General features: G+C 43.0%; 1 protein-coding gene across 11 annotated transcripts in view; it reads left to right on the forward strand.

The window, feature by feature from the left end:
- The window catches only part of LOC142564094 (uncharacterized), a 46,654-nt gene that overhangs the window by 13,324 nt on the left and 16,675 nt on the right, over positions 1-16,655 (forward strand). For 2 of the 11 annotated variants that reach the window (XM_075674940.1, XM_075674941.1), the window contains 3 exons: positions 2,767-2,847; positions 4,133-4,258; positions 4,698-5,534. The exons of 1 other annotated variant lie outside the window; for it this stretch is intronic. In XM_075674940.1, the coding sequence (XP_075531055.1) occupies positions 2,767-2,847; positions 4,133-4,258; positions 4,698-5,259 (769 nt within the window). In that variant the 3' untranslated portion in view covers positions 5,260-5,534. Of the gene's footprint in view, positions 1-2,766; positions 2,848-4,132; positions 4,259-4,697; positions 5,535-7,783; positions 7,953-8,042; positions 8,251-9,723; positions 9,827-9,853; positions 10,494-11,129; positions 11,250-12,511; positions 12,548-12,653; positions 12,690-12,790; positions 12,827-14,058; positions 14,201-16,655 lie in introns of those variants that run through there. 8 more of the 11 variants (XM_075674946.1, XM_075674947.1, XM_075674948.1 and 5 more) reach the window with 8 other exon arrangements.

Here is a 16,655-nt window from a genome sequence, read left to right on the forward strand (position 1 = left end):
CGATCACCAAATGGGGCATCTGTGCCCACTGCCTCACCGCGCGGGCAGCCAGTGGCGGAGCGTAAACAAACTGGACCGCACTACGCAATGCCGGCATGCCTAGGGAATAACTGCATACAACACGCGTTAAGAAACCTCCTTCGTTGTGCCTAGGCAGACTCACATATTCAAGGAGCAAAGGCCCCCAGATTTTCTCTCTTGCACCCGCTCTTGCTCGCGCCTGCGCAGAAACGTCGAGTGCCGTGAAAAACGCCCCGTCCCGCTGTACCTACTAGCAGTTGTAAAAACGCCACCGAGTCGCGAGTTTGCCCACTATAGCCCTAATCTCCCCCTTATTCTTCAAGATTGTGCTGAGAGTGCTCCTCGGAATCTTGCACGCTGCAGGGTCATCCGACTTTTCACCGCATTCAGCCCAATTTACTATTTTGAGCTTCATGGCGAAAAGCAAATTCTGCCGCTTCGTCACGGCAACACTGTGGGAGAAGGCGGCCCACAAGGCGCAAACACAAGGAACTCAAAAAGCAGCAAGACAATTCACACTTGGGCCATCTTGCACGATTGGCTGTCTGAGCAAGCGCTGCGGGCGGGCCAGGATCATTCTTTGCAGGGGGATGTCGACGGCTCGCCCAACACAGCGCGGTCACGGTAGGGAAAGTGGCTGGATGGAGCCGCGACGGCGAGGAAACCCGGCAGTGCGGCTCTATCCAACCTCTTACTTACTCTTACTGGGGGGAAAGCCAACTTGTTGGGATTCGCTGCTGTTTTCATAATTTTTGCTATATATACTCATTGTAACTATACTGTGTTCAAAAATTGTTTGTTATACAGAATAATTTGATGTAAACTGGTTCGATATAGTCAGGTTTGACTGTATAATGAATCACGCAGAACTGCTAAAAATCGTTCGTTATTCTGAGAGATTGTTATAGTGAAAGACCCAAAATGAAGCATTCTGCTCATCAACCCATCAGTTCATAAATTCTCACTGTTCGGGCTATTCATGATAACGTCACTGAATTGGCTCTTGGCCTGTGCTGTTGCAATTTTTCATAGATTCCAACACCATGCACCATCGTATAATAACAGTGACATGTGCAAAGCAGATGCTGAGAAAACTACGAACAAAAATAAAGTTACATGTTGCCTCTAAAACGCAGTGTTTCTTGTTGTTTTGTTTGTTGTTCACATTCCTTGCCATGCTGGCTTGTGCTGCAGTTTGGTGTGGTCGGCGGTTACTGGATTGACTAGGCTTCGCTATTTTCAGTTTTGAGGAGGCGCTGCTGAAATGGCCGACGACCATGCTGGCCAAAGAGTTTCCTACAAAAATTACTTGAGGGAACTCTGGCTCTAGTGTCTACGGGAGCTGCAATGGGAGCGGTTGTCCTAGCATGGGAATTATGGGAAGTACATGGATTTGCCTAAACTTCGTCCTTTTGGCTTCAAACGGCTTTCTGACTTTGCAAACTCTTCATTTTCAACAGCTTATTGCATAATAAATAATTAAATAAACATCATTAAAATTGCCGGACGGCAGGATTCGAACACAAGGACTCTAGCACAGAAGCCTGATATTGAAACCATTAAGCCACGGATGCATGTATCGACAAACGAATGAAATGCCCTTATGAATTTATCGCAGGCATGCCAGTGCCTTGAGACGCTTGGTGCGTTTTGATTTGGCCACCTGGAGAAGCTCAATCGTTGCAATTAATAGCAATTGTACGCATTCCCGGTGTCTTCTGCACTTCGAAGACTGTAGATTGCGCTGAAATATACAATGAGATTTATATAGCGTAATATACAAAGCCACAAGAACGTTTGAGTCCACAAGCACGAAGATCAGACAAATCCATGTACTTCCCATCATTGCCATGGTAGGACAACGACTGCAGCGCCAGAGTTCCCTCTAGTAATTTTTGTAAGAAACTCTATGATGCTGGCAACATATGAAAACCAAAGTATTGTTACGTGAAAGCACAGTAGCGAAACTATTTACAGGGTGTATTTACAAGGGTAACAAGCACTGGCCAGTATGGAAGCCAGCCAGCATCAAGCAAGGCATGTCGTTGTTGTCAGATCAGCAGTGGGGGCTTATGGGTATGTCCGACTATATCCAAGGGTCAACGTCATCGTCTTCTAGTAGCACATAGCATTATTGTAATTTCTGCTCGACTTTGTGGCCAAATCACCACGCAGGCAGAATCACCATGCAGGCAGAACCTGAGTATCAAACGACGCATTGTAAGGTTTATGAAATTTGAAAAACGCATGCCAAGACACACCCGCCTGTCATGAGTTACTGGCAAGACCTGTATGACAATGCGAAAAAGACGAAGACGCCAGTCGAAGAAACAGGGAAGGTATCCGCAGTTGAGAAGCACATGAAACGCTAGAGAAAAGAAGAAATTAAGAAACAGGAGGTGCAGGCGGAGATGAGCTGGCATTGCTGACGTGGTCGAGAAGCAAGACAGTGGCATCTCCAGCCATGCTCTGGAGACAGGAGGCAGCAGCTTCGGTGACCACGGACCGGAGAAGGGACGTTCATAAGTTTGCCAGCGAAAACTCCGGCTCTGAGCCTCGACTGCGTCGCCGTGGCTGTGTTCTGCGGCCCCAGTCCATGCCCACGCTGCTGTAAGCGATTGCTATCCCGTGCCACGAAGGCAATCACTTGGCCACATTAGCGGCACAACGGCCGACTGGATCAGACCGCGTCCTGTGCCACGCGGGTCTCTGCGGAAGACTACAACCTCGTCGCTCTCGTTGCAGGTCAACGCCCACACTGCATCACAACCACGCAAGCCAAAGTCCTTTGCCATGCTGGGCCGGAGTCCGACACGACTGGCGACGGTCAGAATGTTCGTTTGCTCGTGATGGTTGGTTAGTCGAGCGGAGGAACAATATGTAGTTGAGGGCTTGTTTGTTTTTATTTATGTGTATACCTAGTTTTTGGAGTGTCTCGTGTGTGTATAGTTTTTATAGTGTCAGGGTAGTTTGCTGTTTGTTTTCTTTTGTTATTTTTTCTTTTAGATAAATGTTTTTTAACATATTTGAATTGTGTTTCTGTCCATTTCTGGGGCACTGAAATTCGTGACACCACCAAAATAGTGGTGCATCAAAGCTATGCATTGATGGTGGTCTGAAGTGCGCAGCTAGGGTGTCTACTGCAGTTTACTTTTTTCATTTTGAATTTTTATGCTACAGACGCTACATTTGGTACTTGTTATTATATGCCAAAGTCTTAAAGTGTAATACAGAAATGACAACATGTAAAAGGGGATTCTAATACATAGGAACTCTTTGTTTGGACCAGGATTCAGTGACGTTATACCCGGGAAAACATATGAATGAGCAACATGCCAGCAAGGTTCTACTGCATTTGTTGATGGGGCACCTATAATCTTCTTATAATACAAAGTTCGTATCCCTCCTTCCCGTGCCTTGTGGTGTCATGCTTTCCCCATCTGCAGGGTGAGAGCCTATGTTGCTTTCTGTAGGGAGCACCTGCTGCTGTGCATTTGTGTGCTCAGGATGTCTTACTCGAAGGTTGTGTATTGAATTTTGTGTCTTTCAGTGGTCATCCTGTGCTTGCACTGTTTTTTCGACATGTGAACTTGCATGCTCATGCGTGCTGTACACATTTGTGGAGTGAGCTTTTGTCACTCCCACACCATCTTAAATCTATGAGGGCATTATCAGCGGAAACATTCTGTTGACGTCTTCCGTGAAAACCCTGGTAGTGAGTTATTGTTTTATATGCAATGAGAAGTCGAAACCTGCATACAGATACAGAAACCTGCATACTGCATACTTTAAACAGCATGTGTGCGTTCAACTCAACTCCAACTGCTCCAGCTCTTGTTATGTGCCAGCTATGACAAATTAAAAAGTGAAAGAAGCTGAAATAAATGCTTCCCAAGATCAATCACATATGGTGGCAAGTATGCCTGTTTTTTCAAAGTTGATGTACATTTTTGGTTACTCCTGTAGGCGCCACACTCAAGAAAGTCCGATGTGAACTTAAGAAAAAGAAAGGAGAGGGGGGGGTTACCTTTATCTGAGAATATATGATATTTCTGTCAAACGCTGTTTATATTTCAACTCTCACCCTTCTCATCTATTCTGCACTTTGCAGGAGCCATCTTGGCTTGCATAAATGGGCACCCAGAGGTGTGCAGCCATATGAGTGCCAGTTCTGTCAAAAGGGCTTCAGCCAGCGGGAATATCTCGACCGGCACCTAAAAGACCACTTCGACGAAAGGTTGTACGAGTGTAGATACACATTTATTTTTTATTTAGTCATGTAGGCTCTACACTCAAGAAATTCAGATGCAATCTTGTTTTCTTTAAAAGGGTACCCGCCATGGTTTCCCAGTGGCTATGGTGTTGGGCTGCTGAGCACGAGGTCGCGGGATTGAATCCTGGCCACGGTGGCCGCATTTCAATGGGGGCGAGATCAGAAAACACCTCTGTACTTAGATTTAGGTGCACGTTAAAGAACCCTAGATGGTCCAAATTTCCGGAGTCCCCCACTATGGCATGCCTCATAACCAGAAAGTGGTTTTGGCATGTAAAAGCTCGATAATTTAAATCTTAAAAAATTTCAAAAGGGCGTCACTTATGTGAGAATATGGTATGACATTTGTATTAAACTTTATATGTCGACTGACATCCTTCCCTTCTATTCTTCTCATTTTCAGGAACCATCTCAGCTTGCAGGAAAGGACTCTCAAAGGCGAGGAGCCGTTTCAGTGTCAATTCTGCAAAAAAGGCTTCAGCCAGCGGGAAGATCGCGACCGGCACCTGAGAGACCATTTAGATGAGAGAGAACAGTCAGATGGAACATTGTACGAGTGTGAAGAGTGCGGGCAGCATTTCACCCAGCAATCTCAGTTGGCTTGCCACCAAAGGTTGCATGTGGCCGATGACAAATCTGTCAATGTGTGCCCCAACTGCAGTCAGGCCTTCATGCAAAAGCACATGCTCATCGAACACATGCTGTCCCAGCACACGGACGGAAGGCCTCACGCCTGCCCAGTGTGCGGGAAGACGTTCACACGAATCAGGAGTGCAAGGAGGCATGAAGAAGTGGTGCACAGAGGCCATTACCAGTACCACTGTCCTGTATGTAAGAAAGGGTTTTCTAAAAAAGACAAACTAATGCACCACTTAGAGTCACGTTACGGCCATGGAGGAACACAGACTCGGGATGCAGTGAGTATTTCGCACTGCTTGACCAGAGAAGCAGAGGAGCATGATTAAAGGGGATAAATTTAACACTGTAGTGGCATAGTGGCTTTGGTATTGTTTTGATTAGCATGCGGTCATGCGTATTAAATTTTATATTCGGCTGCAGAGGCTACATTCTGATGCAAGTGGAATGCAAAACACTCTTACTTGTATTTAGGCATGTGGTACAGGAATCTCAGGTGATTAGAATCAACCTGAAGCTTACTGCTTTGTCATTACTCATAAACCCTATGTAGCATTGGATGTTAAAGCTGTAAATTATATTGCCAATAAAGAAATTAAATGGACTTCACTGATTTCTTTGGCCCTCGCAGTGGACACTGTTCTTAAGAACGTCTTGCTATGTATAAAATATCAACTAACAACACCTGCCATGAGCCTATAATTGCCTATAATAATGAATGTTGTGGTCTCTCAAGTACATACATAACCATTCTCAGTGTCCATGTACCTTTCACAGATTACCAAGCATGAACATTGCACAATAGCCTAGTGCCTAATGTGTTTAGCTCTCAAGCACACTGCTGCAGAAACTTTAAGTGAAGTAACAAGTGCATAAGCACAGAAGTGCTTGTGTGGCTACCTTCAGTGCATTTTGTTGTAGCTTGCATGGGAAGGCATGAGGCTAGCTGTGTGCCACCTAAGTCGGAACAATGGGAGTTGATCATGAGCCAAGATTTTCTCCAGTGCGGCTACCATGAGGAGTTGCAACTTTGTTGTCATCACACTGGCAGTGATGGCTTGCCATATATGTGACACACAATGTGTTGTAACGTTTAAGTGTTACCCACTTGTAAGAAAAATATTTAACATGTGATGTGTTTCAACATCTTAGGTGTTGCATTTATATGATAAAACCGTTGAATAACCTGTGCTCTTCTATTAACAGGTGTGTGCGCTTTTCAGATATCTACGAGCCAGATCTATATATGTATGCCTGCCAGGTCTACCGAATTATTGTCTCCTGGTTAGCAAAACCCAACAGCTACGACACTGATAAGCAGGGCGACCAAAGTTTATAAACGAAATCTCCCAATCACACTGTGATCATCCCAAAGCTGGCTGCCAGTCTGCCATTGTATAGCTCAATATAAAGAAGACGGTAAAATAGGCACTTCGTTATATCGAGATATCATTATATTGAAATTCGACCTTTTATGCAAGTAAGTCATCATTGCCTGTGGATCTCTCTTACATGGAAGGGCCGTAAAAATTTCACTTTATCGGACAATTGGAAAAAATGAATTTCAATGATAAAGTCGCAGTGCTGTATGAGAAGCAAAACATTGATAGTGATGGCAAAGTATTACACAATTACACGAAGCAAGTTATTCGGCTGTATAAATTGCAGGAAACCTTAACTTATTGCTTAAGTTAGCAAGCATGGTGTTGTGTGCACAGGCAAACGTGAACAAATCTCACTCAATGATCGCGAACATGCGCTATAATAATGCTGGCATGATAAAGAGCGCAAACAGAGGGGAGCGAATGCTTCTATTGCCTCTGCATTGAATGCATCTCTGAAACTTCAGATTACGTCACCTACAGGCACCAGGTGCGCATGAAGACAGTGCATATGCGCAGTCCATGTAGATGTCAACAATAGTTGGGTCTGCCAATTTTTTTTGTTACTTCGGATCCTATGTTTTCCTGGTTAGTACATTTTTTCTCGCAGTTATTTACACAATGTATGAACCAGGTCCTACTGTATTACTTTATTCTACAACTGCACCTATCACCATCCCAACCAAGAACCCTGTAACTGCTGGCTTGCTGCACATTCCTCTGCTGTGGCTGAGTGCATTTATTTAAGGATAAAGGAGGCAGGCAAAAATAGGTGGTGGTCTTTGTTGTGGGAGGATGCTTCTGTCACAATGAATGAATCACAGAGTAGTCAAAGAAATTGCTGAAGTCTGCTTCTGCTGCATCATTTTCTTTTTCTTTTTTTTCAGCTATATCCTAGTGGCAAATCTTGACTGTGTGGCGGCTGTGACAATTCGGTTCGGTCGGTAAATGCTCTAACACCATTTAATGCTCACACTACGGTTGCCAAAAACACAGCCCACATACAGTCATCGGCAGCTTGCTTTATGTATCGTACTATGTAACGACTAAAGCCCCTCCATCCACGCGCCACCGCCGTTACTAAAGCCCCTCCATACACATGGAGGGGCTTTAGTAACGACGTTCTGTGTGCTTCATGCATTAAATGACCCACAGTCTCTCGTCAAGCCATTGGTCGAACGCGCGCCCATAGAGGTGCGCCAGCCTAGTAATCGTCACTTTCTCCTCAACAGAAAGTAGGGTCGGCAGCGAGCGCCGTCTCTCCGCGACTACCCTGAACTACAGGAACCTCGGCTCCATAGAGTAATATAGTGAGAAACTCTTATGCTCCGCCAATTGGCTCCGCTCTAACCAATTGCTCTAACGCATAGGCTCTAACGGGAAAACTAGCGACGCGGCAGATATCTAGTAAACTCTATGATGGTTGCAGTGTGTAGCGCAGCCGCTGTTAGCCAAGTCGAGCCATGTTAGTAACCGTATGGTTGTTTACACCACGGTCATGCTGCGGTTTACACGATCATATTCGTCGTATGATATTAACGCGGTGGTCAATTTATTTGGTATGTTGAGCTTATGAATGGCCAAGAAAAACGTATAGGATGTGTTGAACGACCAAGAAAAGCGTATAGGATGTAAGCGATGTAAGCATTCTGGCTTTCCGTTTTATGTCAATTCTGCGGGTTTGCTCATTTCTAGACATCGCGGATTGATCTGGCTGACGCTCACTGTAGCGCGGCTAGACGCTGCTTGTGCACACGGTTGGCTGTGGTCGTGTATCAACGCTGTCCTTTTTGCCGTATGCAATGAAGAAAGGGGACATCTTTAATGGGGTATTAGCCTCTAACTCAGAGGCTGAGGAGTCTAAATGCTTACAGCGCTTCCAGCGTGCAACATCCCCCACGACGGAGTAGAATGACAGGCTACCTACCTACAGACTCCGCAAGTGAAAGATCTTCAGCTTTCTGAAAATTTTGATTGGCAAAAATGTAGCATGCTTGTCAAGCCATGTCATGTTTTTAGTTTCGTTTATAGTCTTCTGAAATTCGAAGAATGTTCTTGGAGAGGCATACTTAGATGTCCTAAAGCTTATTCGAACATTGAGGTAGCTACTTGACATGAAAACTGTTTACAGCGCAAACACATGCAACCACAAAGTATAAGGGACAGGACACAAGCGCTTGTGTCCTGTCCCTTATACTTTGTGGTTGCATGTGTTTGCGCTGTAAACAGTTTTCATGTCAAGTATGCACCAACTCGCCCAGAAAGAAGTTTTATTGAGGTAGGTAGTCGGTGAAACTAGAATTGCAACTACGCGGTGTTTCAGTTGTCATTCGACTATTCTCAAATGACGCACGGGCTGATGCAAAAGCGTACAGATAACGTCCTAATAACTCGAAAAGCGTGTGAATCTGTGTTCGAGAACAAGGATCACTTACAGTGCGCGCTACCCTTGTGTAGAACGCGAAAACAGTGTCCGCTGGGGCGCTCCGGATGCAGCCAGCGACGTGTAGCTGCTGGGCTCGAGAACTATCTCGAGGCCACCGTTCCCGCGCTCTACACAAAGGTGGCGCGCACTCAACATGTCTGTGATAAACTAAAAGAAAGAAAGAATTCACGGCATCTAAAGCTTGCTAAAATTCAAAACTATCGATAAAATACGTCTTTTTCTTTGTAGTCGGCGTAAAATGTGGATACAACTGGGAAATGTTTTGGCCACCTTTTAGAGGAAGCCCATAATTACTTATTTCGCATTTAATCTTGCCCTCTACATGAACGCATCATTCACTGGTTTCTCAAGAATTGAAAATTCTATGTTGTGAATTAGAGTGCACTGGTACATATGTTTGAAAATGCTATGTGGAGACCAGTGTATTGCAAGCTTTGTCAAGGAGTGCTATACAACTAGCTTTATGCATGCAGTTCTCTCGGGAGTGCAAATGTAAATATACACCATTGCTTTGTGATCTTGGTGCAGTTGGAAAGGTGGCTCATAGAAAGTTTTTGTCAAATAGTTGTCCCAGCAGTTGGTTTTTGCATGTCGATAGGCTGTCCTCTGTGAGGAAAGAAAACACAGGCAAGCTTGGGCTAACAAAATGTGGTGTGTTTTGTTGCTATGTTGGTCGCTTCTTTCGGAAGTTGGCGTGATTTCTCTTCATATGCTTTCTGACCTGTACCACTTTTGGGCACCTGATATGTAGCAGAGCAAGAGTGGACTGTGAAGTTAATAATAATAAAATTTGCTATATGTTAGACTTGCTTGTTTTCATTTCATTTGTCCAGAGCAGTACCATGTGCTTGGCGTGTTATAGCATGCTCATGAAAGCCAGAATGTGTGCTCATAGTGTTTGCCTTAAACTTGAGAGCTTTATGTTTGCATCAACGTGTTGAGACGTTTTGCTTTCTCTTGTGCAGGGCACTCAGCCAATGTGACAGGGCTGTATGATATGCAGTGCTGAATTTGCCCTAAGGTCACTGTGCTCCATACAGAATCATGCATCCCACTAGAGGCTTGGAGGTCTGTCACTCCACCTAGTTTTGTGCTAATTTTCCTTGATGTTTTTATTGTGGGTGTGTTATGTTTCTAGCTATAGCATATGTCATGCGAGTGCATTGGTGTAGTCAAAACAAGAGTCATTTGTTCACCAGCAACACATTATAACCACTGGACCATAAATACACCTTGCCAGATGTGACAGAAGCTTTTTTTATTGTTACATTGTTGCACCACATGGCAAATTGTTTTAAACTTTCATGAGTTGATTCATGAACAATGAAATATTACCCATGATATTAAATTTGAATGGTACATTTATGTATGCTTTCATTTATTTATTTATGCCTGACATATTGTGGTAAATGGAAATAAAGTACTTAGTTCTCAGTGTATGAAGTAGCGGAAGGCAGGGCAAAAAGACACATGGAACAAGAGACATAATTCACCTAATGCCATCTGTCATGAAAACCCTTCACCAGAATAGCTTCAGGGTGGGGGTGAAGCATGTTGCTAGCTACTCGCTTCAAGCGAAGTAAAACTCTTTAGGATTCGAGGAATTAATCTACAGGAAAAAAAAAAGATTGGTGGTTGCATGTGAGCTGGTGGAGTGACCGAATGGGCAGCAAATTCTGCACTTGTTTTTTTTTTTCTGAGGCCTGCAGCAGCATCAGGAATGGCCAAAGAAAATGTAAGTTTTGAATAATTGCTCATTAGGAAGGGTGTATGAAGTTTCCAGCCCTTTGCTTTCCTTCTTTCGGCAAAAAAAAAAAAGAGCTTTTCAATCATTGTGTGAATATAGTGCTTGTTCCTAAAGTGTAATCTTCTGCCTCTTTGTCTAGGCTGGTCAGAACATACAAAAGAAAAACAAAGAGAGCTGACTGGTGAGAGGAAGACATGAAAGAAGCACTGGAAATCATAGTGCAAAATCTTCATTCAGTTCGCTTTGCATCTCAGCTTTTCCATGTACCTAAGGACGCACAGAATAGATGGGCCAAGAAGCTACAGCACTGCTGTACCGAACCTCTTTACAAGGCTCAGTTTGCATCTAAGCGACGAGTTCTTACTGAAGAGCAAGAAAGAATGCATGTGGACCACATTATATGCATGGAAAAGTCTCTCTCTGGGCTCACATACAAAGATGTCCGGAAGCTTGTTTTTGCGTGTTGCGAGGCAACAAAATAGCGCATCCATTCACCAGGATAAGTAGAACGGCGGGGAAAGACTGGCTATACTCGTTCGTGAAATGTCACAGGAAAGATATTAGTCTCCAGAAGGCTGAAGAACTTTTCCAGGGCGCAGTCGCTAAGCAGGTCACAGGTGAATCAGTTCTTTAATCACCTGGAGGCAGTAATCTATGGACAGTGCCTCACTCCATGTTGCATTTTTAACATGGATGAAACGTGTCCCAAGTGTGCATAAACCCACAGTCACCATTTTATTTGCTGTAAGTGTAAATAATAGCTCCCAATTCCTTTTTACGCATGCATCTCATTTGCCCCACGTGCTTTCATTTTGCCCTGTAGTTGGCGGTGAAATCACTCATCAAATTTTAAACATCCCTATTTTCCGTGTGTTTGGCAGCACCTAGCATTGTTATTATTTGTGATTTCAAGACCAAAAAGCAAAGAGTACTCATTTATTATTAGTTTGTTGAGTGTTTGGAAAAAATAAGAAATAGCATTGATATGCAAATTTACGTCACAATTTGTCCCACGTTTTTATAAAGGTTAGAAGAGAATGAAATTTAAGGCACAAGTTCTTGGCGATATTTGCAATGAATACTTGCAATGGTGCCGCTGACCACAAAGAAGTGACAAGTCATTAACCTCTGCCAATGCCAAGAGCACCGAGGTGAAGTTAAATGCATTCATCTAGCAGGACAGGCATTTGCAGCTGGTGCAACTTGTTAAGAAATACCAGGCATTTATGATGGAGGGGGCCTTTCAGAACTGGGTAAATGACGGCATTTCCTATCGCTTGGCTCAGACATTGAGTGTAACCTTTCTCTAAACAGACACTGAGAAAATCCAGACCGTGAGGTTGTCAAACTGCAAGCTATGTGGCCTTTGCAGCAATGAGCTGCAATTCCACAAAATGTTTTGTATCTTGTAACAATGTGTGAACAATTTGAATACCAGTTACTGCAGTGCTTTGGTGTGTGCAGTGGAAATCAATACCATTACAAATTCAGTATTACTGGGATGCCATTTGCTATTCGCAAGAAAACATGTTTGAACACGTTCTGCAGCTAGTTGAAAACCATTTGCCTATGTGCTTCACAAGTTTCTTTTCCTGCTTTGTGGCACTGACTTTCAATGCTTAAAATGTCTTGAGTGCAGCCTCACAGAAAGACTTCATGGTGAACAGAAGTTGGTGGAGAGTAGAGTCAAATGTGTTCGCTGAGCACATATTAAATGATGCAAATATAGAAATTTATCCCAAAACATACTATTAAGCAAAATCAGTGTTTGTGCCCTAAATTCTGGTGTTATAAATAGGGCTTTTATAAATTCCTACTCAAACAGAACAAAGTTTTATGTTGCTCAATGTATTTCTTCACGTGTTATTGTGTTTTTTTTTGTCCTGAATGGGCATAGTAATGGTTAAGACAAATTTGTTTATAGTGGCATGTTGAATATGGTGTCCATGTGTTTGTGTGTCTGAGAAACGACCCTTCAATTTCTGTGGTAATTATCTCCCTCACAGGTTGACTTTTGTGGGCAGACGGAAGAAGTTGGAAAGGTGATCTTTTTTGTTGTGAAACATTGTGGGCACCATTTCGTACTCCAGCTTTACTTCCTGTAACTGAGACCACCTGGTTTTCACACACAAAAAAATTTGCTTCTAGGTTGACAGTTGTGTACAGACTGAAGCTGCTGTAAAGGTAAGATCAGTTATTAAAAGTTCCCAATTAATCTTGCATTCTTGTATTCATATAGAAGTCTTGGTATGTACAGTAATGAAGTTTGTCTTGTCAACTTGCAGAGGACATGCGAAGTACAGACTGAATTTTCCGGGAAGGTGAAACTTCAGCTTTGTTTTAATCTTTTGTATTGCTTTGAGTCTTGTAACTGAAACTTTATTTGTATCGAGGCACATTTAAGTAATATTCATTTAGGCCTTTTAAGAGTTACATTATTTTCCTTAATGAGACAACAAAGAGGAATATTAAACAGCTTAGTGGTCAAAAAATTTTGTACAATACCAGAACAGGCACTCTTACTTCAGAGGACGCTTGTTAAATCAGAAGATAGGGCAAACAAAAGACATTTCGTTGCTCCTGTGCCAACTTGTTGTGATTTCACATATATTGAGAATGTATACTCAAGTTTGGTTAATTGTTTGTTGGTAAAGAAGTACTATGCTGCATTCTAAGGAAACCAAAGACTCAAACTAGCAAGTTTCGAGAACTGTTCCTGCACCAGAACGCTCCAAATGCAAGAAAGTACATTGAAATTAATAATGTAACACTGCCATTCTGCCTCTTGAGATTTTGTCATGAAACTGAAAAAGCAAGAAGCTTGGCTTTAATTTTTTTTCTGCTCATAATCTTAACGAAAATGACCATTTTGAAAGCAGATGTTACCAGTCTAAATTCGATGTTCCTGTTTGGTGCCCCTACCTTATAGCCAACGATGTAGGATAACATTGGTTCTGTACTGTTTAAGTGATAACATAAGCGACTTCTGTGTTGCAACAAGTCCCCACTGCAATGATCTTGTGTGCTTTCTGCATGGTTGTGTAGTGGGCTTCCTACTTGACGTTCACACCACCTTCCACATGCTTGCCCGTTCCCCTCCTAAGATTCGTACGTAAGTTGTCTACTGATGAACCAAGGCAGTGTTGTGGCACCTTTTCTCCAGACTCTGCAACCTCTAAGAGGAACTTTCCTTGCATTCTTTCTTTTTTTGGGTGCAGCACTAAGTGCAGGCATAACATGCTTGCGACTGACCAAAAATTTTTGATGATCTTAGTGGCTTATTTGTTGTGACCGTGCAACATCAAAATTTTACTTGTGGCGCTCTAACCTGTATGGCTCCAGTGAATTAATTGGTGCATGATGAACTGCAGTTGTTTGCGAGATCCACTTGTTGATTATGAATCACTTGGTTTCATCAATTAAAGAGGGTTGAATGAAGCTACATTCACTCTCTTATGTCAACTTGTTATTAACTTTATGTATATTCTTCACTTGCCGTACACCTTAGGCTTTATTTAGTGATGCTGCTATTTCCTTTTTTGCATGGTAATAGACATCAGAAGCATTTGTGAATGCCCAAGGAGAGAAGTCACTAGCGGAGTCCATCCCACTACAAGGGACGTTGAATACTCTTGTCAAAAATGGCAGAATGCGGGTCTGCGACTCTGCTGGTGATACATGGGATGACGAAAGTGGTGAGTGTTTGTTTTTGTGTGGGTGAGGGAGTAGAGATGGTGTTCAGAAAAAAAAAAAAGCTGGTAGACTGGTCTGTGCACGCTGTTTGTGAGTGTGTCTGATAATGCCTCAAAGCAGTAATCCACGAATGGCAGTTTCCTTTCTTCAAATATCAAGTCATTACATAACAACACAGCATGGTCAATGTTATGTGCTTCACAGCCACTGCATATGTAATGGGCTAATTTTATTTCTTGCCTAGCTTGACATATGCTTAAAGGCTCAGCCATGCCACGTATGCCTTCAGCATTGCAATTTTCGAAAGCATGCGAGTCCTCTGCCAAACAAAGTCCTGTCTCCCTCTGTTTCCATGTATTTTCCTTTGTTTCTTGTTTACTTCACTCTTTCTGAGTTGCACCAGTTCAAGATAACATTGTAGTGTAGCCTCTGTATGTGTAGAAGTGTCTAATTGAAGAAAAAAAAGTGCTCTGCTTCAATTTGTATGGTTTCTCTCTGACCTTCTAAGTGCCGTGTCCAGGCACTTGGAGGGTTCCTATGCCGTGTGGATTCCTATGCACTTCCTCGGCCGTGCCTCAGTAAAGCCGTGACTTTCTGCACACTCTCTGCCTTTCCCAAAATAATTTGCAAGCATGAAACATCTGTAGAATGGTTGTGCCATCTACATTGAAGGTGGTTGAACTAAAATTGTATGGCATGTTTTGTTTTTATATGGTGGAAGGCTCAACGAAGCTTATCTGTCAATGCTGTTTACATCTCTGTTTTTCATCATCACGTTATAGTGTGAGAAGCCTGCATGTTTAAAACAATACAGGAGTCCAAGGACTTCTAATGAGCTCTGATTCACTGGACCTTGATAATGATTACAATGTGTCGAGTGGCAATGACAGTGTTGAAGATGCCAGGTTGCTCATGGAAACGCCCGCAAAAGGAGGCTGTAGAGGCTCTGAGCAAACTTGGACAGCAGGTGACTTCAAACCGGCACTACATAAATTCAAGTCAGTGGCATCTGGCAGATCAAACTGTGACATCTCTGCAGAATTGTGCGAGCTGGAAATTTTGAAAGATATTTTCTTGAAGAGATTGTCGACATGATTGTAAAAGTGACAAATCTCTTCCGTCAGCAGGTGCATGCTGCCTGCGCACCTTCTCTATCCAACTGCATTCATTATTGGACAGAAATCACACTAGGTGAAATTTACGTTTGCCTGGCTGTTAACTATGCTGTGTTACTATCATGAAAAAACTATATGACAACTGGTCATCACTGGATCCACTCATCAGCATGCCACCTTTCTCAAAGCTAATGAGCCGGAACCACTACTTCTTAATTTTGCGGTTTCTTCGCTTTGTGAACAGTGGTGAACTGGCAGAAGGTGGCAGATTACACAAGTTGTGGTTGATCATCTCTGCTCTTCAAAATAAGTTTCAAGAGAAAGGATGGGTGAATATTCGAAGTTTTGAATGCAAATGAGATTATATGCTATTTGTATTTGTAGTCCAAAATGAACTATTCTGTATTTTTGAATACTGTAGACGAAGCAAATATTTCACAACAACTTACTGTTAAAGCCTTGATTATAACAGATTTGGTTATAGTGGCTGTGTACAGCTGGCATTTGCAGGCCTTGTTTAAACACAAATCCTGTCACATCCCTTTGTGTGGCTTCATGGAGGGTGGCTGGCACTGCCACCGAAAACTCCATATTACTAATGGCAAGCTCTTTTCCCTTACTTCCTGATTGCCCTCAGAAACGAGGGCTCTCCAAGGATGTTTTTAACTTTTTTGGCAACAAGTTACAAAACTTTCCTGATTCCATGCCATCCTTTCTGACAAACCTGAAAACACCATGAAAATGATTTCACCTTTCCTCATGTCGAAATGTCTCACCGAAGCTCTTGGCTCAGACTACAAGACATCGAAGATGGCTGGTGGAGATTTTCTTTTGGAAATCCGTGATGCAAAACAACACAAAAAGCTTCCTATCCTAACGTCATTTGGGTAAATCCTAGTGACAGTATCCCCGCACCGAACTATGAACACCAGCCGTGCTGGTGTCTCTGATGATGATCTAATGTAGCTGGCAGAAGCTCAACTGTTGGAAGGCTGGAGCGAGCAAAATATGATCAATGTTAAGCGAATTTTGCTAAGACATTACAGCAAGGAGATCAAAACAAAGGATCTAATACTTACTTTTAGCTCAAGCATCCTGCCTGAGACAAACGAGACAGGCTACGTAAAGCTAGGTGCCAGACCATATGTTCGAAACGCTCCTCGATGCTTCAAATTCCAGCATTTTGGCTGCAGTTCCCAGAAGTGCTGATGCTGACAGACATGTGCTAAATGTAGTGCCGGTGACCATGCCTCTGAAACTTATGAAAGCATTCCACACTGCGTGAACTGTGATGGCGAGCATTCCACTCGTGGTCATGCTCGTCATAGAAAAAAGAAAAAGA

The sequence above is a fragment of the Dermacentor variabilis genome, chromosome 11 (genome assembly GCF_050947875.1).
Source record: "Dermacentor variabilis isolate Ectoservices chromosome 11, ASM5094787v1, whole genome shotgun sequence".
In the NCBI taxonomy this organism is placed as follows: domain Eukaryota; kingdom Metazoa; phylum Arthropoda; class Arachnida; order Ixodida; family Ixodidae; genus Dermacentor; species Dermacentor variabilis.